Genomic DNA, 27,675 nt, shown 5'->3' on the forward strand with positions numbered 1-27,675 from the left:
GATTCATGAAGTCAAAAGCAGAAACAATATCGTTACAAACATAATCATTAGCAAAACGGCTGCACCCCAAAAGCACAATTACCAAGGTTGGTTGTAAGAAGCTATCCACATGCAAAATCCTTGGAGAAAGCAAAGCAAGAAGAACACACAAAGCATTCAATGCTACATGCAAATGTTGAAGATAACGGTAAAAAATTCTCAAACTATATATAATCATGATCATTTTGAAGCAAAAACAACAATCACACACGAGAATATAACAACTCTGAGAAATCATCAAGTGTGAAGAAAACTCACAAAAGCAAAATCTCATATATTCTTAAGTCTTAGTTCATATACTGTATTTAACATGTGTGAAATATCACGTCAGTGATTACAACTTTTTAGAAGCAACTTCTATACACATTGTAACTGAATTCTTGAGAGACCAGTGGGTCAAAAGTCTCAAGGGAGTCTAGGACTAGTTAAGTCTTAGAAGTTTTGTTAGTCATAGTAGTTTGGTTGTGCAGGAAAGTTAGTCACCAGCAGTTTGGATCGTGCATTGTATTGTGAGTCACAACAGTGGGTCGTGCGGGTGTAATCAGGTTCTGATTATAGTGGATTAAGTCCTCGGTTGAGAGAGTCAAATCATCCGGTGGTGGGTGTACTAGAGGTAACCTTATTGAGAAGGTGAACCAAGATAAAAATCCTTTGTGTCATTTTAATTTCTGAGCAGAAACGAAAAACTTATTCAACCCCCTTCTAAGTGTTTTCTCAACCTTCAGTTTCACCGGGAATAATTCTCCTCTTAGTACCAAGATTTCAAAACAAACGGGTGGTTGAGTTTTAACAAAACAAGGTCAATGGACTAAGAGTAGTTTCGCCGGGAATAATTCTCCTCTTAGTACGAAGGTTTAAAAAACAAAGGGGTTTAGTTGAAATTTAACAATATTTTAATACAAAATAAAAGAGATTGGAAGAGAGTTTGAGTACCTTGAAAATTTTAGTCAATACCATTCTCATTCTTTTGGATTTTCAACAAACAACTTTAAGCAATTAATCAATGGATACCTCAAGTGTGTGTGTGTGTGTGTGTGTGTGTGTGTGTGTGTGTGATAACATAAAAAACAAGCAAGTAAGTATAACAAAGAAGATCAATGCAAACTCAAATGATAATAGGTAAAAGATGTTTTGATACTTTGGATTAATTCATGTATGAATGAATATGATGGATGATGGATATGAATCTCATGCATGTGGGTTAGTAAAAAAAGTATATTCAATGATAATACAATGGATCACAAGTACAAAATATAAGGATGAAAATCAACAAGTATATGTACATAAACAAATGACAATGATCAAGATAAATAAGTCACATTTAACATGGATAAACAAGGAACAAGATATTTTTGCATTAGGGTTTGAAATTAGGGTTTTGAAATCACACCTAAACCTAATTGATTTTTTTAATGATTAAATACCAAATTCTAAAAGAAAATTGGTCTAAGGGTACATGGAAAAGTCAAAGACATTTATCCTAACCCTAAACAAATATTCACAAAAATTTACAAAGCTATCTTGAAGAAATATTCAAAATAAAATGATATTTTGGTTGATTTTTTAATACATAAAAAGACATGTTTTTGATTAATTTTTAAATGATGAAATATTAAATATTTTTGAGTTTTTTAAACATGATATGAAAATACCCAAGTTAAATAAACTACATAAAAAAACAAGTCAAAAAGATTAATTTTCCTATTTTTTATGATTTTTCAAAGTTTTAATAAAAAACTAAAAAAACAAGTTATTAAAAATAAAGAAAGTATGGACAATGGGGTTTGAACCCACACCCCTTGGCTTACTAACCAAAACTAACACCAAGTCAGCTGCGCCCAGTTCAACATATATGAAAATAAATGGTGAAAATATGAAGAAAAATAAAATGGCAAAAGGGGGGGTCAAACCCACGCCCTAAGGGAAGAGAGACTTAAGCGCGCGCTAGTAACCAATTGTCATGAAATGATGTAGTCACTTAACACTCGTTTCCAATTTGTTATATTAAAAACTCATTTTTTAAAATGGATGAATTGCGCGGAGCCTTCATCTTCTTCGTTGGAACAAACTAACAACAATGCCATGGATGAGTTTCAAACTTTCTTAAGACTTAATCAAATTCAACGAAATAAATATGCATTCTGATCCATTTTTAAACACAAACTCAACCATGTAATTAACAACAACTAAAACAGAATCAAACGTGAGAATTTCTGAGATTCAGTGATGAACCCTAAAAACACATTTTCAAATTAAATTCTCATATTAAGTAATTAGGCCCCAAAAGCTTAGGGCTTTTATTCCCTACAAAATTTAAGAAGATTGGTAACAAGAAATGTAACATTTGATTCCTAAATATTAGAGTTCGAATTCAAGTTTCTTACCTCTGAAAATGGAGCTCTAAATTGTGCCTCAGGCTGTTCCAGAAGGTTCCTTTTGATTTAAGTAGCTTCAATGATCCCTAAGGATGCTTTTTGGACAACCAGATTGGAATGAGCACTTCTCCTTTTTCAAACACGAATCCACCTACACACAGAAAAAGTTATGCCTAGAACTAAATGTTCTAGGTGTTACAGATCAAGGTTAAGCATTTGAATAGCTTCCATATACAATATAGAAGGTATTTGAACCAAAAGGCCTCAAAATGCACGGGCAAAAATGAAGATTGAAATTCTGGTATGACAGAAAGATCCCCGATTTTAACTACCCCTAATAAGGAGTCCATGAGTACTGGGATCATGTATGTTTAGTCAACATAATTAGATTGTAATATTTATTGGTTCTGTACAAGGAACAACTATCAAACCTGAACCTGATGTTATACACGATGTTACAACATCCAAGACTGAACAGGCAATACAATGCAGAAGATAAATAACAGTGCATTGTTAACGCAGTTCGGTTTAACTACCTACTCTGGGGGCTACCAAGCTAGGAAGAAGATTTCACTATCAGTAGTACTATTTTATGTAAACAACCTCTGGTTTACAGATAAACAACCTCTAGTTTACCTAGTCACTACCCAATGCAACCTTTATTTTAGAACTCCATCTAAGACAAGAGAACCTCTTCTCACTCCCTAGTGATACCTAACTGTTACAACCCTGCAACAACTATTTAAACAATTAACAATGAACACTAACTTTATCTTGCTTCAAAGCTTCAATCAAAAACATAATACTCAACTTTTACCTACAAGTTTCGAGTGAGAACACTAAATTCTCTTTCCTATAGGTTTTGAGAAGGACATGGCAGCCATCCCACGGCCTGAGTGGTCTACCTATACAAACTCTAATGAATACATATTTCCAATACAAGGTTTTCTTACATTCGTCGCTTAAACTAGGTTACAAAGGTTTCTATTTATAACATATTCCCAATTGGACTTGGGCTTACAAATCGCAACACTCCTGGCTGTTACAAATCTCCAGATATCTTCTGCTAAAAGAAAGGTCTTCAATCACAAGTTTCCTAATTTATCTCCTAAATTAGAAACTGCTGAATTTTCAATATTCTGATTTGATTTTTTAATATTCTGACTTGATTTTATTGACCTTTAAATCTGCGCCACATTGGATTACATAATATTCATAGAATATTTTGTATCTGTTGAGAATCAAACTGAATCTTCATTCCAATTCTACAGGCGCGATGTCATGAGTTGATGTCATGACATTCCATATAACATCTTGCTTGTACCTGTTTTGTTCTTTTATATTTGCAAGATTTATATACTGTATTATATTTTGCTGCTATTATGTTTTAGCCAAACATAGGTGCTAATCAGCCAATAAAAACATCAACAAAGATGCCAAGTTATGGTTCTATGAGTTTTTTTAATGGTGGTGAGATGATGAATTTCTGTTTGATGAGTTTGGTAGGGTTTTATGGTTTTGTAGGGTTTCTATATGTGATATAGAAGCTATTTGAAAGGCTAATTTAGTTTGGAAGTGTTTGGTTTGGTATTTGGTAAGTTATGAGCTTGAAAGAAGCTTTAATGGAAGTAAAAATGTGATTTTTGGTTAGGGGACCTTTGAGAGGTTGTGGAAGGTATGGCACCTTCTAAATGGTATTTAGAAGTTGTCTAAACCTTTGGTTGACACCCATAACTTGTGGAACTCAAAATCACTATGAAAATGCAAAGATAAGAAAAGTGAGAATTTCAAGTGATAGGTGACTTAGAGAATTCTGGTGTTTTTGATTTCAGAAGCAGAAACCTCTATTTATAGGCATAATTTGTGGTTTATGGAGGGAAAAATCAGATCAAAAGATGTTCACATGTGATAGTTGTGCCATCTTGTTTCTTTGTAAAAAAATGAGAAAGTTATGGTTCCCATGGTGAAGTACAAGTCCAAGCATGTTGGCAATAACTTTTCTCTGCATCATAAAAGCTTGCTTGTGGTGTTTGGATTGCTTTTAGTGCATAATAGATATGGGAGAGGCTCAAGGAGAGTTGACTTAGTGTATAAAGCTTCTTTTTAAAAATGGAAGTCATCACGTTAGTCTTGAAATGGAATGGATATTTGGACAAAGCTTGAAACACTTGGGTAATGGCTCAAAAGAGCGTGTAATCTTCTTATAGTGTTTGGAACAAGTTATGTTGGCTGCAAGAAAAGAATCTTTGCATTTGAAAAGGTTTTGGTTCATAACTTTGTCAAGTTCTTCCTCATTTTCAAGTTTTCATGGAGCCATATTGACAAAATCATATCTCCTAGCTCAAGCCATAGATTTTCATGCCATTGATCTCTTTGGAAAGCCCTTGATACATACTTCAATTCACTTGTTGAAAGTTTCCTCAAAATCCTTTTGGATCATGGAGAAAAAAGGGCTTAAAGTTAAGAAAAAACTAGGTGAAAACACTTAGAATTTTTCTAAGTCTTTTAGACATAAACCTTCTTAATCCAAAGTCTCTCAAAATAATCACTTTTAGCCAAAAGTTACATTGTGATAAGTTGTTTATTTTTTCAAGCTCTACAACTTTCATGTATGGAGATTTTTGAGTTTGTAGGCAAAATTTGGAGTTCCAAAAATTAGATCAAACTTAAAAACCATAATTTTGACTTTTGTTGACTTTTTGATTCTTGGTGAATTTTCTTGATTTTCTTTAGCCAAATTTCTTCAATAATCATATGATGATGATTTGGATTCTTAAAAGTCCATAGTTGACCATTTTTCTCAAAAGTCAAAGGTTGACTTGTACAATTGACTTTTTTCAAATGAACTGCAATTTTGTGATTTCCAAATGAATCAAGGTCACCTCTTCAAATGAATGATGTTAATGGATTATAATGTTGATTTGGATGCCCTTGAATCATGGTTTGAGTCTTGGAGCCATGTCCTGATTAAAAGTCAACTCTCTATTGTAATTAAGTCAAAAACCCTAATTTGAGTTTCTGATGAACTTGAAAGTGATTGATTTTGCATTGACCCATCCTTGGACCTTGATATTGATTATAAAATCCTTTGAACATGTGAGAATGTTTGAACTTCCTTGTGGTCCTCAAAACCCTAATTTGCTCAGTCTCCTCGTGACCAATCTCCTGTTTTATAACACTAGCAACAAGCAACAATATTTTTGGTATTTTGGTTAGCAAATGATATATGTATGATGATAATGATGATGATGATCCTACTATTTGAAATGGGGTGGGATCTCAGTGGTAAAAAATTGGGGTATAACACGCATGACTAAACCGGATAACTCGGTTCAATAGACCGGCCGTTATAACAAAATTATATAGGTATAAAACATGTCAAACCAGATGATTTAGTCTCTATAAAATATAACTAGCACTTAAATTTTTTGAAAATATCATATTTTAATTAAATTTACAAGTTTATAATTTAAATTCAAATTTTAAACATGGATATCACACATAATAAAATAGTACAAAATTACAAAGTGTAACTGCAAACAAAGTTTAATTGCAACACAATCAACTTGAATAATAAATAACAAAATAGTTCATTATCTATTAAGTTTAATTTTAAGGGAAAAAATTATTTCAATGTTGAGATCTCCTTCTTCAATATCAAAACCATCTGCAAATAGCAAAAACAAAACCATCTGCAACAAAATCAACCGCCCGCAACATCTTTATTTTTACTTTTTAATTTATTAATTTAATTTTTCATTAAAATAATCAAAATTTAATTTTTTAAATAAAAAAACTTAAAATACAATTAAACTACGATTAAAAAAACCTTTGATTTTTTTCGATTTTACCGGTTCACACCAATTTTAACCGGTTCTGACTGGTCTAATTTTTAAAACACTAGTTTTCAAGACATCCAAATCTAATACTCAACTCGGAGAGTAACCCAAAGCTAAATGGATTTTTGGTTAAGAAAAAGTGCTTCTATTTTGTAATGTTTTTATTTTTCAAAGTTAAGTTCACAAATGAACCATTAAAATTTTAATTTCCACGTGGCAGAGATCAATGAAAGAACGGGACTAACGGAGGGGAAACGAACGGAGTGATCTGAACCCTTGGGATGCAAACCCATAGAGCGCCGATCTTGTCTTCTACCTCTCCGTCCGAAGTCTTCTACCTCTCCGTCCGAAGTCTTCCACCTCTCCGTCTGGAAGCTAGATCTCCGATCTTGTGTTCTTTCTCTCCGCCTGAAAGCGAGATCTCCGATCTTGTCTTATTCCTCTCCGCCTGAAAGCTAGATCGCCGATCTTATCTTATTGCTTTCTGCCTGAAAGCTATATCGCCGATATTGTCTTCTTCCCTCCGCCTGAAACCTAGATTGTCGATCTTGACATCAATACGTAATACTTCTTTATTTCGAGATCATTGTCTACCAGCTTGGTTGATGCATGCTTATGCTCGCTTCATCCTTTTTACTATTTTTTCTCGTGGCCTTTGGTTTTGAATCCAGTTTGGATAGTTATTACTAATTTACTATTATAATACGTTATTGTTGCACAATAGTTAGCAGGATTGCTTTCATGTTCATAATTATCAATATATGTTGTTGAAATGTAATTCATCTATGTGATTACATTAATGATTCTTTATAATTGTAATTATATGTTATCATATTGTGCTAATAGTTAAACTGTTTTTTTTTCTCTTGGTGGTATATGTGGTGTCGTTTTTTTTACCTCCCCATTTCACTTGGGAGGACGGCACGCTAGACCCTTCACGCGAAATTTGGAAGGAGAATGCGCCCGTGGTGGGATGAATTTTATTTCAGTTCTTCCTACGATATCACACGAAATTTCTTATTGTCCTACGAGTAGGAAAGGGAAAAAAAAGATCTCAACTAAACCCTAAGAGTTTGCTAAGTGTGGGGATTTCACCTAGACTAGAAATTCTGGAGTCCGGGGGGTCGGTTATACATAGGGAAGTGTTTAAACACCCTACATATCTGTAGTACTCTACAGGAACCTTCTCTATGTCATTGTGATTGTGTTTATTGCTAATGATTGGGAAAGTTTCTCCTTTGTGTTAGGAGAAGGAAATGAATTGATTTTAAAAGACAGACAGACAAACAAACTGACTATTTTTGGTATTTTATTAGCTCGCTGAGATTCCTTGTGAACCTCATGCCTACATATCCCTAGTGGAAGTCAGAGCTTAATGTAGTTCGGGGAACTAACTAGGGAAATTAATTATTTTTGGTGCCTTGCTTGAAGCTCAAGGTTGAAGCTTGAATTAAATCTCTGTTTACAGTAAAGAGACATGAAATCATCTTTACAGAGAGGTATTTGTACTATTCTACCACAAACATTTAAAGGAGTGACAGAATAACTGAATTCATTTCATTCAAGAGGGGGACCTTACTTGTGTATGTGCAAGTATACCAGTCAAATGCCTCTTAAATGAAAGAAAGATGCTCATCCAAATTAGGGAAAGTTACCACATGTCTGGGTTTTACTGCCAGCTCATGCCTTTCAAAATCCTAAATGGGAGACTTGATTAAAATTGAAATTGAAATTGAAATGTTTGTTTGTTTGAATATGGTAGAGTAGTAAAAATATCTCTCTATAGAGATAAGCTATGTCTATCTACTGTATAAAAGATTTGACTTTAGCTGGCTTGCATGAGGCCCAAGCTTAAGGCTTTTTGATTGATTTATTAATATATTTATTGACTCTGGGAGATGACTCCACTGAGGATTAATTACAGGGTATTTTTGTGTTCTGTACAAAGCCCAGAATTGAGGCTGACTCTATTTGGAGAGTGTTTATTTGATGGATTTTTATTTGGTATTCTGTACAAAGCCCAGAATTGAGGCTGACTCTAGCTAGGGAAAACATTATTTTCTGCCTTGTACAAAGCCCAAGGTTGTGGCTGACTCTTAAATAAACTGAGTATGGATGACTCTATGGGGAAAAGATCCTAGGTGTTAGGAATCTTTGACACATGAAAATATGGTTTAATCTGCCTTGTACAAAGCCCAAGGTTGTGGCTACTGAATGATGAAGAACTCACTGGGGAGACTCTATTATCTGCCTTGTACAATGCCCAAGGTTGAGGATGACTCTTGACAGGGGAGTTTTATTGTTTGGTGCCTTGTATGAAGCCCAAGGTTGAGGCTAACTGTTTTTGTTGGTTTTGACTCTACTGGAGAGTTTATTTATTAAAAGACTGTTTTTTTCTTTGGAAGCTAACCCTTTCCAGGGATTTTGACTCAGCTGGTGAATTTGTCTGTTAAAAGACTGATTTTATCATGTTTTTAGAGGCTGACCCTTTCCAGGGGTTTTGACTCTTTTTGGGGAAATTATCTCCTAAGAGAATGAATCTTTGGTTTTGAAAGACTGATGTTGGAAGCTAACCCTTTCCAGGGATTTTTGTTAAAATGAAGATCTGATTTTGGAGGCTAACCCTTTCCAGGGGTTTTTATTGAAATGAAGGAATGTGTGGAGGCTAACCCTTTCCAGGGGTTTTTGTTAAAATGAAAGAATGTGTGGAGGCTAACCCTTTCCAGGGTTTTTATTGAAATGATTGGCAGAAAGATTATCTAGTGGAGACTTCTTGTTTAAAGCCCAAGATGAAGGCTGACACTTACTGAGGATAAGCAAATAAGGATCCTAGACTCTGCTAAGGAAGATTGATGAAGATAAGGGTGACAGAGACTGTCCATGTCTCTCATTCCAAAAATGTACTCAATGTAAAATTGAGACAAACTTAGCTGGTTTAAAGTCTGGTTTAAATTGGAAGAAACTCACCAGGGTAGGCTAAAAGGTGACTAAAGACCTGTTCCTATGTTTATAAGAAACCTGATGGGTCCTTGTATACAAGCTCAGGAGGAAGCTGGAAATGCTTTTAAGAAGCCTGTGGGTCCTTGTACAAAGCCCAAGAGGAGGCTAATCGAGGGTCCTTGTTATAGCACAAGAGAAAGCTATGTAGTTTTGAACTTATTTTGGCTCTAAGCAAATGGGTAAGAGGTTTCACCGGGAATAATTCCTCTTTGGGTGGATGTGTCCTATATTTTTGGATTCTAAGGTTTTTGCCAAGATGTTTCACCGGGAATAATTCATCTTGGGGGTTTGAACTACAGATCTCTAATTAGGAAAGAGCCTTCACCGGGAAGACATTCTCAATCCTAGGCCATATTCCTATAATATATATATATATATATAGTTTAACTGTCCTAAGGTTTATACTCAAACGTAGTTCTAAACTAATATATATGCACAGTTTATGTTTGACAGTAATTTAAATAAAGACTGTAAATTGAAAGCTTGTAAAGCCTAACCTGGATGGAGTGGAGGCCTTTTAAGAAGTATGTACAGAGCCTCAACAGTAATTGGTGGATAACAGTTGAATATATATGATAAACAGTTAATGGTTTTTTTGAAAACAGAAGAAGTGAAGATGGACAAAGGTCACATATGTATCTGAAGAGTTTCACCGGGAATAATGCCCTTCAAATACCAGAAGAATGTTTTGAAAACAGAAAGAAGATTTTGAAAATACAGTTTTGAAAACAAGCTAAGAAGAGAAGGTGTTTGGGACTTACACTCTATTAGAGGCCCAGTACTTTACAGTACTGGCTATAAAAGCAGTTTGAAAATGATTTGAAATGATATAAGGTTTTGTTGTTTGAAAACCTTAATCATCCGTTTAATCGGAGACTGATAACAGCTTTGAAAATTGACAAAAGTCAACTTAATTAAGGTAAAGATAAAGATCTATGCCTAATTAAGACCTAAACAATTAGGGTTTTATCATAAAATTATTCACAAAGGTAACAAGATAAAAATATATATTTTAAAGTATTTAAGAAAACATTTAAAACATACTATTTTAAACCTAATTAAAATACATGAAATAAATAATATTTTTTTATGATTTTTTGATTATTCATAAAATAAGTATATTAAATAACAAGTGTGTGAAAAATGGAGTGAAAATGATTTAATTTGATAGGTGAATTATTGGTGTGAAGTTGTAAAGAAAATGAAAGGGAAAAGTGATAAAAAATAACATTTTGGCCTCACCATGGTTTGAACCCACGCCATTGAAGTCAACAACTCAAAACAACACCACTGGGCCAACGCGCGCTTGGTGTTTATGATACACATCCAACACATTATATTTTCAGACAAGTGTTAAATCATGGAAAAATAAAAGAAACAAAAAGTCTGGGGCGAGGGGGATTCGAACCCCAGACTTTGGGCATGAGGAGACTAAGAGCGCATGTGTGGCCACTGGGGCAAGTTATTCAGTCGTTTATGAAACGCCTATCATTAAAAATAAAATAAACTTTGCTCAGAGATTTGAAAAATGGCGCCACCCTCCATCTTCGTCTTCAACCTCAAGCTCCAACATTTTTGAAATTCTGATTCTCTCAAATCTCAACCATTTGCGAAGATGTAAAGACCAAACTTGCTCTAAATTCACTCACGATTCTAAATATGTAACTAATATGAATTTATATTAACTACATCTAACTAATTTACTAGAAAACGTGAAGAACCCTAAAATTTGAAAATCAAATTAAATGACTATACTGAAAGATAAATGAATGATGATAGAGGGTTTTCAATCCTCTGATGATGCTGAACAAGATAGAATCGAGCTTTATCACAAAGAGTGCTTAAATTAAAGAGGTGGAGTTCAGAAACTTACCTCTGAAAATGGAGGTCGTGAGGATGATAGAGAGCAACTGGGCTTGTATGAATGATCCCAAAAGCTTCCTTGGGACTCAGTGATGCTAACTGAATGTTTATTGTAACCTCAATCCTCCTGAATTGTTCTATGGACCTCCCTCGATTTGAGCTTCAAGTGAACATGGAGAGTGATGATTCTTGAGTTATAGATGAGCTGCAGCCATCTGAACAGCTTCACTACCTCCTATGGAACGTGCCTGGATGCTTGGCTTTGTTGGAAACCTTCTGAATTGCTCTATGGACCTCCAACTGCAACAGCTCCAAAGTGAGAGCAACAATGGCGTTCCTCCACTTACAGAAGTGATCCAGGTGCTTGGATCACCTCAAATGATCTCCCTTGAGATGTTAGAATGCTTACTTTCCAAAGATAAGCTCTGGTTTGAAGAAAACGATTCTTCTTGCCAAAGAACTTTGAAAAACAATAAGCATGAGAAGAGAAAGAGAAAGCAAGGAATATGGTTGCTTTGGTGTGTTTTCTAAATGAGAAAGAGGCCTCTATTTATAGGCAATTGGCTCAGAGCAATTGAACATAGCAAGCTTGCTTAGTGTAGTGAGTTTGGTTTCTTAGCCAAGAAGGAAATTTGCAAATATCTCTTATGCAATGATGAGAATTTTGATTCCATTTGATCAATCCCCTAGCCCTCGATTTTGCTTGATCTTAGGGGACAATTCTGAGACAAAAATGAGCTCTAATTGGTTGGTGAGAAGATTCCTTGGGTGATTCATCAATTTGCCATAAATTCACAAATGTAATCATTACATAATCACATGTTCTTGTTTTTAGAATCTTCTTCAATTCTCATGTCATGGTAAAAATGAATGCATGGCATGTTTTCAGATGTGGTATGGGTCGTGTAGCATCCATAAGAGAGGTCATTTGCACAAAATTGCAAAGTTTCAAATTGTACATGACCTATAATTTCACTTCATGAGGCCAACTTTGAACAAGCATAACTCTTAGCTCAAAAGGAATTTGGAGAAGGTTGAACACAATTTGGAAAGACCTAAACATCTACTTCAAATCATTAGTTTGGAGTTTCTTCAGAATCCTTTGGCAAATTTGTTAAAAATGAGGCCAAAGTTGGAAGAAAACTAGGTTAAAACACTTAGAAAATTTTCTAAGTGTTTATGACCTAAAACTTCAAAATTTCCAAAACTCTTAAATGATTGATCTTTTGAAAAAAGTTGCATTGTAAGATGTTATTTTATTTTGCAAGATCTACAACTTTCATGTTGGAAGTTTTTTGAGTTGTGTAGGTGAAATTTTGAGTTCTCACCATGCCTTCAAAAACCCTAATTCCCGACTTTTTGCTCCTTGAAGATTCTTTTTGAATTTCTTTGGTCAAATGACTTTAATATCCATATATTGATGATATTGATCCTTGAAAGTCATGGTTTGACCAAAAATCTCAAAAGTCAAAGGTGAACTCATACAGTTGACTTTTTCCTGATAAAGTGAAAATTTGGACTTTTGTGTAGAATCAAGATCTTCTCCTCAAATGAGTGATGTAAATGGATTATATTGAGGTAGTAGAGGTTCTTGAATCATGTCTTGAGTCTTGAATCCATGCCCTGATTAAAAGTCAACTATCTTGGTGAATTAGGTCAAAAACCCTAATTGTCGACCATATGAAAATAATGACTGTAGACTTTGAATTGAGGTGTAATGTCCAGTGGATCTTGTCATATGAGTTATTTGAAGATAATTGATGTCTTTGAATGATCCCCTGGGGATTTTTAGGGTTTCCCAAAGGTGATCCCTGATTTTAGTCCTTGATATGCTAAAAAAAACCCTAGTTTGGTGACCTGAGTAAACCTGTACTCAGATGACTGGGTGTCTAATCAATCATAGGTGAAATAATGAAGCTCTTGAGTCTTATGATTGTATTAGAGACTAATCCTTCTATTGATTGATCCTTTGCCTAAATTTTCTTGTCTTTGAACACCCTTGATTGAATGCCAGACTGCTCTGGGTACTTGCTTTGACTTGATGAAAATCCTGAAGATATGTCATCTCAGGGGGGGGTCAAAAATTAGGGTATGACAGTATAAGAATGTAATACCTCTGCTATTCATCTAGCAATGATGTTTCTCATCCTTTTGAGTGCTTGAATGCTTATGAACCATTTTTAGAAGATCTTGACCCTTGGAAGTAGTGGATCATATGATTCTAGGTACTTGAATAGAGCATAAAGTGTTTTTAGAGTGCCCTATTGCCTTTTTTTGCTGCAAGTTAATAGTATAGATTAATACTGTTAGACTTTATTGTTAGGGTTTGCCTGATGCATGTTTCTCGTTTTGGTTAATTTAAGATTTAATAGTTTAGATGAAAACTGTTTAACTGTCTGGATAGAGTTTGGTTAATGCATGTTTCTGCTCGCTTTATCCCTCTTTTAGTATTATTCTTGTGGCCTGTGGTTTTTAATCCTGTTTGGATCTTGCCTTTTTTTGCTGCAAGTTAATAGTATAGATTAATACTGTTAGACTTTATTGTTAGGGTTTGCCTGATGCATGTTTCTCGTTTTGGTTAATTTAAGATTTAATAGTTTAGATTAAAACTGTTTAACTGTCTGGATAGGGTTTTGTTAATGCATGTTTCTGCTCGCTTCATCGCTTTTTTAGTATTATTCTTGTGGCCTGTGGTTTTTAATCCTGTTTGGATCTTGCCTTTTTTTGCTGCAAGTTAGTAGTATAGATTAATACTGTTAGACTTTATTGTTAGGGTTTGCCTGATGCATGTTTCTCGTTTTGGTTAATTTAAGATTTAATAGTTTAGATTAAAACTGTTTAACTTTCTGGATAGGGTTTGGTTAATGCATGTTTTTGCTCGCTTCATCGCTTTTTTAGTATTATTCTTGTGGCCTGTGGTTTTTAATCCTGTTTGGATCTTGCCTTTTTTTGCTGCAAGTTAATAGTATAGATTAATACTGTTAGACTTTATTGTTAGGGTTTGCCTGATGCATGTTTCTCGTTTTGGTTAATTTAAGATTTAATAGTTTAGATTAAAACTGTTTAACTGTCTGGATAGGGTTTGGTTAATGCATGTTTCTGCTCGCTTCATCCCTTTTTTAGTATTATTCTTGTGGCCTGTGGTTTTTAATCTTGTTTGGATCTTGCCTTTTTTTGCTGCAAGTTAATAGTATAGATTAATACTGTTAGACTTTAGGGTCCGTTTGGTTCAACGGAGGGGAGGGGAGGGAATTTAATCGAGGGGAGGGGAATGGAGGGGATGGAATTTAACTAAATATATGTTTGGTTCAAAGAAGGGAAGGGGAGGGGAGGGGAGAGATTTTTAACAACAAGTATGTTTGGTTCACAAGGGGAGGGGAGGGATTTTAAAATCAATTTACCTTTTTATCCTTATAAATATTATTATTTATGCTTAGTAAAAATAATTCTAAATAACAATAGTAATTAGAAAATTTCACCAAATAAAAACTTGTTCATTCATAAACCATAATATAACCGTAAACAACAACACACATTAGTTGAACTATATATCTTCAATGCAAATCAAACCATTATCTGATCTTATGATTCATCTAACCCAATAAAACAATTTCTATAATTAAAAATAAATAAAATAAGATTAGAATATTAAAAAAAATAAATAGATAATATTTGAGTTAAAATTTTTATTTATAACATAAATATATTATATTTGCATATATTGTATATTGTTATTATTATTAATAGTATAATAAAAAAAAGCCTTATTACTATCATATATAAGAACCGATATAAGTATAAGTATGTTATTATTATAAAAAAAATAATAATATCAAAAAGGGAACTTCAACAAAATAAAAAGAAAAAAAATTCACCTGAGAGGAACAACGTACAAATAACAACCGCACAATAGAAAAAAATAAACGTGAAATAATACAAAAAAAAATTAGTATTTAATAATTCAATAAGGACAATCTTGGAATTAAAAAAATGATTGAGGTTAAAATAGGGAAAATAAAAAAATTATAATTACTAAATCTTCCCTCCCCTCCAAATCCCTCCAATTTGGAGGGGAGCAAAAAGTGAGCTTTGGAGGGATTTTGCTCCCCTCCCCTCCCCTCCCTTTATAAAAAATGAACCAAACACATATTATTATAAATATCACCTCCCCTCCCCTCCATCTACTCCCAACCAAACAGACCCTTATTGTTAGGGTTTGCCTGATGCATGTTTCTCGTTTTGGTTAATTTAAGATTTAATAGTTTAGATTAAAACTGTTTAACTGTCTGGATAGGGTTTGGTTAATGCATGTTTCTGCTCGCTTCATCCCTTTTTTAGTATTATTCTTGTGGCCTGTGGTTTTTAATCCTGTTTGGATTTTGCCTTTTTTTGCTGCAAGTTAATAGTATAGATTAATACTGTTAGACTTTATTGTTAGGGTTTGCCTGATGCATGTTTCTCGTTTTGGTTAATTTAAGATTTAATAGTTTAGATTAAAACTGTTTAACTGTCTGGATAGGGTTTGGTTAATGCATGTTTCTGCTCGCTTCATCCCTTTTTTAGTATTATTCTTGTGGCCTGTGGTTTTTAATCCTGTTTGGATTTTGCCTTTTTTTGCTGCAAGTTAATAGTATAGATTAATACTGTTAGACTTTATTGTTAGGGTTTGCCTGATGCATGTTTCTCGTTTTGGTTAATTTAAGATTTAATAGTTTAGATTAAAACTGTTTAACTGTCTGGATAGGGTTTGGTTAATGCATGTTTCTGCTCGCTTCATCCCTTTTTTAGTATTATTCTTGTGGCCTGTGGTTTTTAATCCTGTTTGGATCGTTATTACTATTATAATACGTTATCGTTGACCTCATTTTTCTAGTATATACTGGTATAGAAGCTTTGTGTCATATATTAGCTAAATACTAAAATACAATGTTGAAATGTAATTCTTGTGAGTCGCCATGTACGTGATTATGTTAATGATTCTTTAGAGCATCTCCATTGGTAGTACTTTTCAATGAGTTCTCCAACTAGACATTAATATAATAATAAAATATTGAATTAATTTGCCATGTCATAGTAGAGTTGCATTGCAATGCAACTACTAAAAAATTGTGGTACCCAATCAAATTAATTTATAAGTTAAAGTTGTGGGACCCATATGAATTACACCAATAAAATAAATATTAAATAAATTATTTTGAGATGATATGGCTGGTGGGACCCATAAAGAACTCAAAAATGGGTTGCACCATTGGAGATGGTCTTATAAATGTAATTATATGTTATCATATTGTGCTAATAGTTAAACTGTCGTTTGGCTTGCCATCTATATTAGTTTAGTTCCAAATCTTCCACCCATCCCTTTCACTTTCTTCTCACTCAGTACCAACGCCTCAGTTAAGCTGCTGTCTACAATGTAAGTTTCTAATTTTAATATTGGTAATTGATAATTCTCAAGTTATTGTTTAGTTTTTACATGTTACATACTCTTCTGTTATGCGATTATTAATGTTACTAATGTTAATATTTAATTAATTTAATAGATGTCGAAATGCGATGAATTCAATAAACTACTGAGTTCGTCTAATGATATCGACAAACAGAAGATTATTCAGGCTTCAAAATTGGCGTTAAAGCTGTGTTTTTCCTCTGACAAGTCCAAACGAGTTGGTATGGAATTTTTTTGAATATTTGTATATATGCGTGTTAATACTTTGATATCTCTTTTTTGAATTTCAGTATGTTATTTCTGTTGCAGCTTTAAAAATAACCGCAGAAGGAATATATGAATTGGAAATTCAAAAAATGTCAAGACAACAAAGGCCCAGAGAAACAAGACAACTCTTAGTTATTCGGAGATCCGAAAGGGTCCGTATAAAAGAAACAAGACAACCCTTAGTTATTCGAAGATCCGAAAGGGTCCGCATAATTAACCAACGTAATTGCTCATCTCTTCCCAAAGAACCCAAAAACAAGAGAAGGAGAATGAAAGAAAGAAAAAAGGAAGTAGAAGCTAGTGAAGCACCTATAAGAAAAGTTAAGAAAAATAAACACCCTGAGGAGGCTGACCTTGGAGAAACAAGAAGCAATCTTAAGAAAAAGAAGGAAGCTGAAGCACCTGCAAGGAAAAGTGGTAAATAAAAGAAACAGTCTGTGGAAGCTGAGCCCGAATCATCTGCAAAGAAAAGTGGTAATAAAAAGAAACAGTATGTGGAAGCTGAACCCGAATCAACCAGAGAAACAAGAAGCATTCTTAAGAAAAAGAAGGAAGCTGAAGCACCCGCAAGTAAAAGTGGTAACAAAAAGAAACAGTCTGTGGAAGCCGAGCCCGAGTCACCCGCAAAGAAAAGTGGTAAAAAAAAGAAACAGTCTGTGGAAGCTGAGCCCGAGTCACCCGCAAAGAAAAGTGGTAAAAAAAAGAAACGGTCTGTGGAAGCTGAACCCGAATCAACCGGAGAAACAAGAAGCCATCTTAAGAAAAAGAAAGAAGCTGAAGCACCCGCAAGGAAAAGTGGTAACAAAAAGAAACAGTATGTGGAAGCTGATCCCGAATCACCCGCAAAGAAAAGTGGTAAAAAAAAGAAAAAGTCTGTGGAAGCTGAACCCGAATCAACTGTAAGAGGAAGTCTTAAGAAAAAGATGAAGAAACATCTTGTGGAATCAGCTCACATTGCTACTACCGCACGGACAAGTGGTAACAAAAAGAACTGGTCCGTGGAAGCTGAACCCGAATCACCGGCAAGGAAAAGTGGTAACAACAAGAAACGGTCTGTGGAAGCCGAACCCAAATCACCCGTAAGAGGAAATCTTAAGAAAAAGATGAAGAAACATCATTGTGGAATCAGCTGATATCACTTTGGAATCAGCTCACATTGCTACTACTGAATCTGTTTCTGAGCAAATTTATGAGATCAATTCTGTATATGATGAAAGTTTCTCGGCTGGAAGTGAGGAAATAGATATGCAAAATTCAAAATTGAATGATGCTATTACTAATCCAGTGGTTGAGCAGCCTGCTGATGCTAGCACTAATCTAGTGGTTGTGCAAAGACATTCTGAGCAAATAGATCTGCAAAATTCTACGTTGAATGATGCTACTACTACGCAAGTGATTGAACAGCCTGCTGATGCTAGTACTAATCCAGTGGTTGTGCAAAGACATTTTGAGCAAATAGATATGCAAAATTCTACGTTGAATGATGCTACTACTACACAAGTGGTTAAACAGCCTGCTGGTGCTACTATTCCACTAGTGTTTGAGCAAAGACATCGAAGAAAAACAAAACTGCATCTAGTGGAACCGGAACCAAAAGACGCACACGAGGAAAGACATCAAAGACAAGAGAAACGACGTTTCGTGGATCTACCGGAACAAGACATTGAACGAAATAGAAGATATAGTAAAAAAAACAAAAAGCATCAAGTGGAACCAGTAATCTCTAATGATGAACCAACATCCCCGGCTACTACACAAGTGGTTGAACAGCCTGCTGATGCTACTATTCCACAAGTGTTTGAGCAAAGACATCGAAGAAAAACAAAACTGCATCTAGTGGAACCGGAACCAAAAGACGCACACGAGGAAAGACATCAAAGACAAAAGAAACGACGTTTAGTGGATCTACCGGAACAAGACATTGAGCGAAATAGAAGATATAGTAAAAAAAACAAAAAGCATCAAGTGGAACCTTTAATCTCAATCTCTAATGATGAACCAACATCCCCGGTTAATCACCCTTCCAATACTGTTCATGTTTCCGATTACATTGATGTGCAAAATATCGAGCCAAATAGAAAGACTTTAGTGGAACCATCAATCCTTAATGGTGAGTCGACATCCACTCCTGATAACCCGTTTGATACTACTGTTCATGTGCCATATATCGCGCAAGAGACTGATACGTTCTATGCTGAGCAAGAGTTTGATATGTCCCATTCCGAAACAAACTCAGATATGTCCGATACTGAATCGAAGGAGCCCGATTCTGATGATGAGGATAGATGCTTAACGGTAAAATATAATTTCTTAAAGCTTTTAGCTTAATTCAATTAAACATATATATTTACTTTCCGCCAACATTGTTGAATTGAGCATATTTATATTCAATTAAAAATATAATTTCCTGTTACTAATGCAGGTTTCACTCATGGTGCCGGAGCTTTCCTCCGATATTGTTGAATCTGATGTACTTGAATTTGACCTTACAATACAAGGAAAGTATATTTTGAGCTACGAAACAGACACTCCTTATATTGATCGTTTCTGTTTAAGCCTCAACTTGCATTTTTCGTTTTATGAGATTTATTCAAAGTGGAAATATATAGTAGATGGCGGGGACCCTAAGTTTGTAGAGAGCATTACTGAAGATTCTTATTTCCAGGAATTAGTTGCTCAAGAAAACTTGGTGTTAGAACCAGGACTTTCAGAGGTATTCCTAACTTATTTTGTTGGAATTTAATTTAATATTGATTAATTTTATTAATTAATTTGTATTTAATTTTATATATATGTAGATTTTTTGTGTTCCAATCACTATTTTTTTAAATACCTTGTTGGACGGAGCGGATATAAAAAAAGTTATTGGTGGGGTCAATATGATATTAGAAGCTTCCGAAAGCGAGCGTAAACTTGGTAATTTTTTTATTATAATGCTCAATGAATATTTTCATTTTCTTTTACTGGATTTAATTTTTTAATGTTTTTTAAATTCTATCTATGCAGTTCAAGTTAAGAATGTAGATGACCCGACGGGCAAGCTGTATGCCATCAAGTCTAAGTAGCAACTTTAAGGTATAATGTAGGTTCCAATCCAATGAGGCAAACCTAGTCCTACCATCCCTCACTCTTAGTAATTTTTAGCCTAGAAATTTGTGAATTTCTCCATCGATTTTGAACTTGTTATGCTCTTTTTTGTGTGTTGGAGTTGCGAACCTATCTTATAATTTGTGAGGTTGTCCATCTGATTTTAAATTGTGGTGATATGTTAGGTCTCTTATCTGGTGTGTGAATCCATTATAGTTTAATTTGTTGATTGCCTGCATAACATTTTTATTTTGTATTGTGGTTTGGTTGATTAAGTTAAGCTGTTGATTATTTACTATGAATATGTTATAAATATTATTTGTATTATGTAAACTCTTAATGACTTTATGCGTTGAATCAACGAAGATTCCATGAGCTTACATATTTATATTTGCAATCAGTACCTAATTGTTAGATTTCAATCTGCTACACGCCTTGATAGAAGATAAATAAGATAGTGCTTTCATATGTCGATAGAGATATAAAGCATTTGCAATGCCTTCACTTTAAGCTTTTGGAATGAAGTGGTCAATGAGATGATGACATTGAAGCTTAATTACCTAGTTTTCTAAGTTTGATTCGTGTTGCCACCTATTCTTGATAATTAAAAGAACTTTTGATACAAGGTATAGTGAAGTTGCAAATTGTTTCCATGTAAGCACTTAAATAGCTTAAGATCTAAGATTTAGAGTATTAGTCTTTGATATTTATATCTTATAATCAGTGTATGTATTGTTAGAAATTTGGTATAACTGAAAATGGTGACTTACTTATAATCTTATATTGCTTCAAGGTTGTGTCAAGACATAATGTCAAACACATTATCCCATTTTGTTTAAAAGAATGGGATGTCTGAAGACCATTGCGATTTGGAGATAAGATAGAAGATTCAAATGTTAGGGATGAGGTTCTACACTTGTTTGCATTAAGTCCGAACCATAAAAGTAAATAAAAGAAGCTATATATACTGGTTGACTTAATGTTTCAATTCAAGATTTGATATCCAGCTCTGTATTGTGGGTTTATCAGTGATGGTGGAGATTTTCCAGCTTTTAAGATTCACCAAACATTACATAACTATAGTGCAATACCTTAAGAATATAGTGATGTGTGTATTATACTGTTTCATCGCATCTATATATTAAAGGCCTGCATTTTAAAACTCTCAACAACTTTGATGAGTATCACTGTTCTCTTTTACTATCCTATTATTAATAAAAACATTATCTTTTGCAGCTGTTACGCAGACATTGAAGGGTAAATGCGAACCAGGGTGTCCCCGGCCAAGAAGAGGTATAAAACCCGCATTTGACACAGCAATTAGCTATTTGGGCTCTAGGTATACTTTAGTGTTATGTTAATGATCAATAACCAAATATATTGAAAGTTACAGCTACCTGCCATAGGTTTGAACAATGCAAAGATCAATATCAATATGCACAGTAAAAAATGTATCCTATTTTCATCTTTTAATATAATGGATATTTGGTACTTTTCTTAAGAAATTTGAGATTGGGTCAATATTGTACGTAAACTATTTTACTCTTTTTAAAAAATATATATATATATATATATATATATATATATATATATATATATATATATATATATATATATATATATATATATATATATATATATATATATATATATATATATATTTAGACAAGGGAGGGTTTGTTTAGGAAAGTGTGAGGCGTTAGGCCATACATTCCCCAGTACGGATTCAAACTCACCCTCTTTGCACCAACACTCATGGAATTCATGATGTTTTATTTTATGAAATCTACAAAGTTTTACCCGACAATATTTGTATCTGCCATTGTAAAGAAACTACTGAGACTGCGTGCTTTTTAGGGTGTCTGTGGTATGAAGGTAAGAATTTATAAGTACAGTGTTCATTCTACTTGTTTGTATGCATGATCATGAGGTTTTGTTAAATAATGTTTTATGGTTTCCATAGGTAGTTGCTTTTTTGGTTCAGGCTGGTCATGAGATTTTGTATGCATGATCGTGAGATTTTGTTAAATGATGTTTTATGGTTTCCATAGGTAGTTGCTTTTTGGTTCAGGCTGGTACTTACTGCAACAGTAACTAACAACTCTCACTTAAATGTTTTCTGTTGTGCCTGACTATATAGCATCAAAGAGTAATATTCTTGTATGTTTGTATGCTTTGTATTTTGTTTTTTCTTTGTGCTCAATGAAGTTCAGAATATGACAAGCTGAAACTTTCAAGCGAAATAGGTATGAGGCAGGGGGAAAGGGTAACCAAGGGAAGGGAGAAGAGCGTGTGTGTTTGTGTGCATGTTTTCCCCATCTGATACACCATTTTCAAGTTTCAGCAGCATGCAATAATATCCATGCTGAATATTTCTGTTCAACTTAGAGCGTATATCTCCATTATTGAGAAGTCGAGTTGCATTCCACTCTGCCATGAACTTAGTTTCTTCTCCAATTGTTGTCGAAAATTCTAAAGGATGATAATACTAATGCTTGGCGTTTTATGGAGCAAGATTTATGTGCTGACTGCTATAATACTATGGTCTATTCAGTTTTGTAGTTCTCAAAAGTTTCTTTCTGTATTTGCAGTTATGTTCCAGGAATGGAAGTTACATTATCAAGCCGACTAAAAAGCCTGTATAGTATATACAGTAAGGTATCAACAAATTCACTTATGACATTTGAAATTAAGAATTATGTCCATTGTGTTTTACCTATGCTCGCTGTATAATTGTGTTGACCATGGCATTATTTAAAGAGTTAATTATGAATTTATGATTATTCAAGGGAAGTTTTGTAATAGACCTGTTTCCTAACATTCAATATAAAATAGTTTATACGGAAAAAGAAAAGTTAAGTTCCATGGTTCCCATTTAAGTAGTCCATGATACTGTAAATTAGCTCCGACTTACTTAATCACCCTCATTATTTATTTACCATGGAGCAAGAAATATTGTAGGAAGGATTGGGGACTTACTGGTGGAAAATGTCCATCCATGGCTCCTCCTTTCCCCAAAACACTCGCACAAACAGTAGTATCTATGGGTTTTCGTGTTCGTTGTTTATATGCTCTTTGTGTTTGTGAACATGACAAAAACGTTGAACCAAATTACTCTTTGGCACAGATTCTACACATCCTAATGCAATTACTTGACCAATTTACTTGAGAATCTCAAATAATCTCAAATACTACGCAAGCCTAGTGGCTATCAGGTTAGGCTTCCTGTTTTTAATGAAATAAATTTAAAATGATTATTTTGTTATCTGAATCTTAAGGATTATGCTTATTTCTGTCTTAACTTGTTAAAATTGCAGTCCTTGCACACTGCAGGCTAAGGTCCTGATAACTCACCTTTAGAAGTACAAATAAGAACACAGGTGCTAGATTCTTCCGCACATGCTTCAGAGATTGCTTTGTTTGTAGTTTAGTTGCTCATTTCTAGTTCTCAATTGTACTGAGCAAGAAGAATCGGAATACTGGACTGTTGTATCTGCTGTTTTTGAGGGTTAGTGGATAGATTGCATCCCAGTCAAAATTTGACTCGATTCCATCAACTTCTATAGATGCTAATATCAATAATAAGGTTTTTGGCTAACCAATTTATGTTTCATAATATAAAAATTATGCACCAAAAAATTCGTAACTCCATCCTATGTAACTGGTTATGGTGGAACCATGAGAATATGTTTATTCTCATCCTTCTCTCTTAAATTGGCCAGAGTTCTAGACCAAGTAGGCCAAAGTTTGACCTTCCAACAACAAAATACTATATTGCTCCCTCCATACCAATTTATAAGCAAAACTCTAATATTTCATATTTATTAAGTCAAAAAATTGATGTCTTTTTAGGGATATGTTATATAGGAATGTAAAAACGATTTTGATTGGTTGTTGTTTATGGATAAAATGAGAGTAACAAAATTAAATGCAATTTTTATCTTGGAAAAGATGAATTTTTTAGAATAAAATGGTTAAATAAAATAAAATTGATTTTTTTTGTTTATAATTTGTAACAAGAAAAATGAGTTTTTTTTTTTGTTTATAACATGGGACGGAATAGTATGCTGCATTCACTATTTACATTTTTGGTAATGATTAGAAAGTTTTAAAGTGTAAATGCAACTGTAATGGTAGAAATCAGTTTTTCTAATATTACTGCATAGTTAAAGAATGTAGGTATAAATGAACCGTTTCTCTCTGCTGCCGTGCCAATTGAAAGTTGACATTTTAAAAAATGTTGATGAATGTTTCACTGATTCTATATATTACTAATCTTTTAGTTGCATCTTTTGAGAATAATGCTTTCCTGGGATTCTAGGAAGAGCAATTGCGGTCTGCAATATGTCGCTTTCTTGATCGTGAAGTAACCATCCTGCAATTTATTAGATTAAATCATCTCAATAGCAAAGATTTGTCTCTAAATGCAACCATATAAGCTCAAAAATTGTTCAAGAAACATACATCTCCCCAATTTGTATTCCATTGATTTGCAAGAAGCTGAAACAGTGAAAAATTTACAATTACCCGTATGCATAAAATTCTGAATAAAAACATGTATTTGAAAGTGTTTTTGTCTAAAATCAGGAACAAGTTTATATAATGTCATCATACCCAATAGAAAAACACAAATACAAATGAAGTACGCTAAGGATCTTGAAGTACGCTAAGTCATCATACCTTCAAGTAATTAATATGAGGAATGCTAAAAGCCTAAAACGATTTTTTGAAAAAGATTTGTAGATTGGATAGAATTCAAATATTGAATTAATATGTCTCTAGTATTATTGTTTCTTGAAAATAAGAAAATTTTAATTTCTTTAGAATAATTTTAAATAATTTTAATTAGATCAGGATATAGGAATGTCTGAACTAAATATGTAATTTTTTCATCAAAATTTTGGATAAACATGAGTCCTGATAATTGTTTGGTGGAGTTAAGTTCAGAATAATCAAATCCAAAATAATTTGAAAAATACCTCTGTGTTGTGAAATTAGAATTTTTATTTTCGATATATATATATATATTACACCCGAAGAGTTACACCACGAGTTACACTCGTTTAATAACTACATCTCGAATTAATATTTTATAAATTCAACCGTTGGATTGAAACATAATATCATATAGATCATACCTATAAAGTTTGAGCTTAATCTATAATGATTTACTATGTCATTGAATTACATTAAAATTAACGTTATATGAAAGCTCATTTTGACGTTAATCTTTGGATATCTTGATCATATAGTAAATCATTATAGATTAAGCTCAAACTTTATAGGTATGATCTATATGATATTATGTTTCAATCCAACGGTTGAATTTAAAAAATATTAATTCGAGATGTAGTTATTGAACGAGTGTAACTCGTGGTGTAACTCTTCGGGTGTAATTTGATCCCTCCTCATATATATATATATATATATATATATATATATATATATATATATATATATATATATATATATATATATATATATATATATATATATATATATATATATGTATATATATATGTATATATATATATATATATATATGTATATATATATATATATATATATATATATATATATATATATATATGTATATATATATATATATATATATATATATATATATATATATATATGTATATATATATATATATATATATATATATATATGTATATATATATATATATATATATATATATATGTATATATATATATATATATATATATATGTATATATATATATATATATATATATATATATATGTATATATATATATATATATATATATATATATGTATATATATATATATATATATATATATATATATATATATAAAATTTAAAAATAAAAAAGGATAATAATATAATAGAATTCAAATATTGAATTAATATTAATATAAATATCTATAAATATTACTAATCAATAATAAAACGAAAATAAAAAGATGAATCAACTAAGATCAAATCCTCTATCCTTTTTGATTTGAACTGAATAAGTTCAAAATAGTTTCATTCTTAAATCAAAAATAGAAGAAATCCAATATTCATACAATATCTTAATTGAATTGGATGGAATGACCAATCAATTTATATATAGTAAAAAAATAAATTTTATTTATAATCATTTATTTTCTCTATTACTATAAGAAAAAGCTTATTTTTTAAATTTATTCAATACGTATCTGATTGATATATATATATATATATATATATATATATATATATATATATATATATATATATATATATATATATATATTATATATATATATATATATATATATATATATATATATATATATATATATTTCAAATACATTAATAATTTAATAAACATTTTTTCTTATTTATATAACCAGAGAGTATGAAGACAAAACATAATATTTGATATAACTTTTTTTCAAATATATTCTTTTATGATTGTATTTGAATTTTTTTTTTCTTACTAATGGTTATATTGACCATTACTATTGTTTATTCTATTTTCTTTAACTATTTTATAAATAATTTAAAACAAAATTAATATTAAAAAAAATTATATTATAATGAGAATAATATTCATGCACCGACCTTATAAATATATTTTACATTGTCAGTTAATAATAACCGTTATATTTTTACAAGTTGTTGATTTTTATTTTAATCGTATATAAAGTATTACTTATGAGTTATGAATGATTGTGCTATATTAATCGTGTAAAGTATTTTATCGACAACTATATCTCTAATATAATTTACTTTACGTGCATAGATACTATAAAAAAGTTATAAGATGTCTAGACGTTAGTAAAAAAAAACTTTCTCTCTACACTGTCATGGTATAATAATTAGATTTTATTAGAAAAATACTCAGTTACACAAATTTTAACTTGATATTAACTTATATAGCTTTTTAAAGAGAGAAAATATTTACCATCGTTTATTTAAATATATAAAATATATCTCTGAGATGGATTGTAAGGGTAGAAAATTAAAAATTTTATGGTGAAAATAGATAATTTAGGGTATGCAACAAAATTTATACATCACCGATAATTTGTTGTAAATAATGTATTTTAATATTTTGTATAAATAATATAAAACAAAAAAGGTTATTCAGCTCGATTTTTTTATTTATATCGAGGTAATAGTTAAGCATTTTTTGGAGGATATTCACCGGTCTTAAACAAATCATTGTCGTCAATTTAATGATTATTAACTCTCAAGACTCTGTCATTAGTTATCCACGTGAAACCTAAGAGACATCCAATATAAAAACATGCTGAATATTAAAAATCTAACCTAAATGAAACATGAAGCGCTTGATACCTAAAGACGTTTGAAAAAGTTCTCTAAAATGGATTGTAAATGCATAAAATTACTTGGGTTTAAGGTTTATTTTCTTAAATATTTATTTGAAAAAAAAAATCAAATATTTGAATATTGATTTTATTTATCTAACATTTATTTTGTTTTGCATTAGAATCAAATTCATACATATATAATATTGGCACCCAACATTTAATCCTCACAAAATTTCAATGATATCTAGATCTAAAATCTAGATCTTCAAGAAATTTGATTTTTATCTAGATCTCTAAAAAAATTAATTTTAATTTTAATATTTTGTGTAAACAATATAATATTCTGAGTAAACAATATACTTTATAAACAAATTAATGTATTAATATTTTGAGCTAACAATGTAACGATCTTTTTAAAAATGAATTAATCTTACTCGTCAATTTTATGGATAAACCGAGAGCTAAGATACACTA

General features: G+C 32.1%; 2 protein-coding genes across 5 annotated transcripts; both read left to right on the plus strand.

Moving 5' to 3' along the window:
- Positions 1-16,456: 16,456 nt before the first annotated feature.
- On the plus strand, positions 16,457-23,822 carry LOC131652224 (uncharacterized). 4 transcript variants are annotated; one of them, XR_009298635.1, is made up of 10 exons: positions 16,457-16,529; positions 16,657-16,783; positions 16,872-19,124; positions 19,252-19,542; positions 19,628-19,745; positions 19,836-19,904; positions 21,153-21,255; positions 22,508-22,574; positions 23,044-23,131; positions 23,234-23,822. XR_009298635.1 is itself a non-coding variant. In XM_058922031.1 (7 exons), the coding sequence occupies exons 3-6, from the start codon at positions 18,075-18,077 to the stop codon at positions 19,892-19,894; spliced, it is 1,518 nt and encodes a 505-aa protein (XP_058778014.1). In that variant the 5' UTR covers positions 16,457-16,529; positions 16,657-16,783; positions 16,872-18,074; the 3' UTR covers positions 19,895-19,904; positions 21,153-21,437. The 4 variants fall into 4 exon arrangements, 1 of the variants encoding a protein (XP_058778014.1); XR_009298636.1 differs by having other exon boundaries at positions 21,153-21,209; positions 23,234-23,821; XR_009298637.1 differs by lacking the exon at positions 22,508-22,574 and having other exon boundaries at positions 21,153-21,209; positions 23,234-23,821.
- Positions 16,657-17,962, plus strand: LOC131650157 (uncharacterized). Its single transcript, XM_058919885.1, has 3 exons — positions 16,657-16,783; positions 16,872-17,246; positions 17,331-17,962. The coding sequence occupies exons 1-3, from the start codon at positions 16,657-16,659 to the stop codon at positions 17,960-17,962; spliced, it is 1,134 nt and encodes a 377-aa protein (XP_058775868.1).
- Positions 23,823-27,675: the final 3,853 nt, after the last annotated feature.

The sequence above is a fragment of the Vicia villosa genome, linkage group LG2, assembly GCF_029867415.1.
Source record: "Vicia villosa cultivar HV-30 ecotype Madison, WI linkage group LG2, Vvil1.0, whole genome shotgun sequence".
In the NCBI taxonomy this organism is placed as follows: Eukaryota; Viridiplantae; Streptophyta; class Magnoliopsida; order Fabales; family Fabaceae; genus Vicia; species Vicia villosa.

Excerpts from the sequence above, each read along its gene's own strand:
- LOC131650157 (XM_058919885.1), top strand. The coding sequence starts at position 16,657 with ATGTCGAAATGCGATGAATTCAATAAACTACTGAGTTCGTCTAATGAT. Across the intron at positions 16,784-16,871 it reads TGACAAGTCCAAACGAGTTG|CTTTAAAAATAACCGCAGAA; the intron begins GTATGGAATTTT and ends TTTCTGTTGCAG. Across the intron at positions 17,247-17,330 it reads AGCACCTGCAAGGAAAAGTG|CTGAACCCGAATCAACCAGA; the intron begins GTAAATAAAAGA and ends AGTATGTGGAAG.
- LOC131652224 (XM_058922031.1), top strand. The coding sequence starts at position 18,075 with ATGCAAAATTCAAAATTGAATGATGCTATTACTAATCCAGTGGTTGAG. Across the intron at positions 19,125-19,251 it reads ATGAGGATAGATGCTTAACG|GTTTCACTCATGGTGCCGGA; the intron begins GTAAAATATAAT and ends TTACTAATGCAG. Across the intron at positions 19,543-19,627 it reads TAGAACCAGGACTTTCAGAG|ATTTTTTGTGTTCCAATCAC; the intron begins GTATTCCTAACT and ends ATATATATGTAG.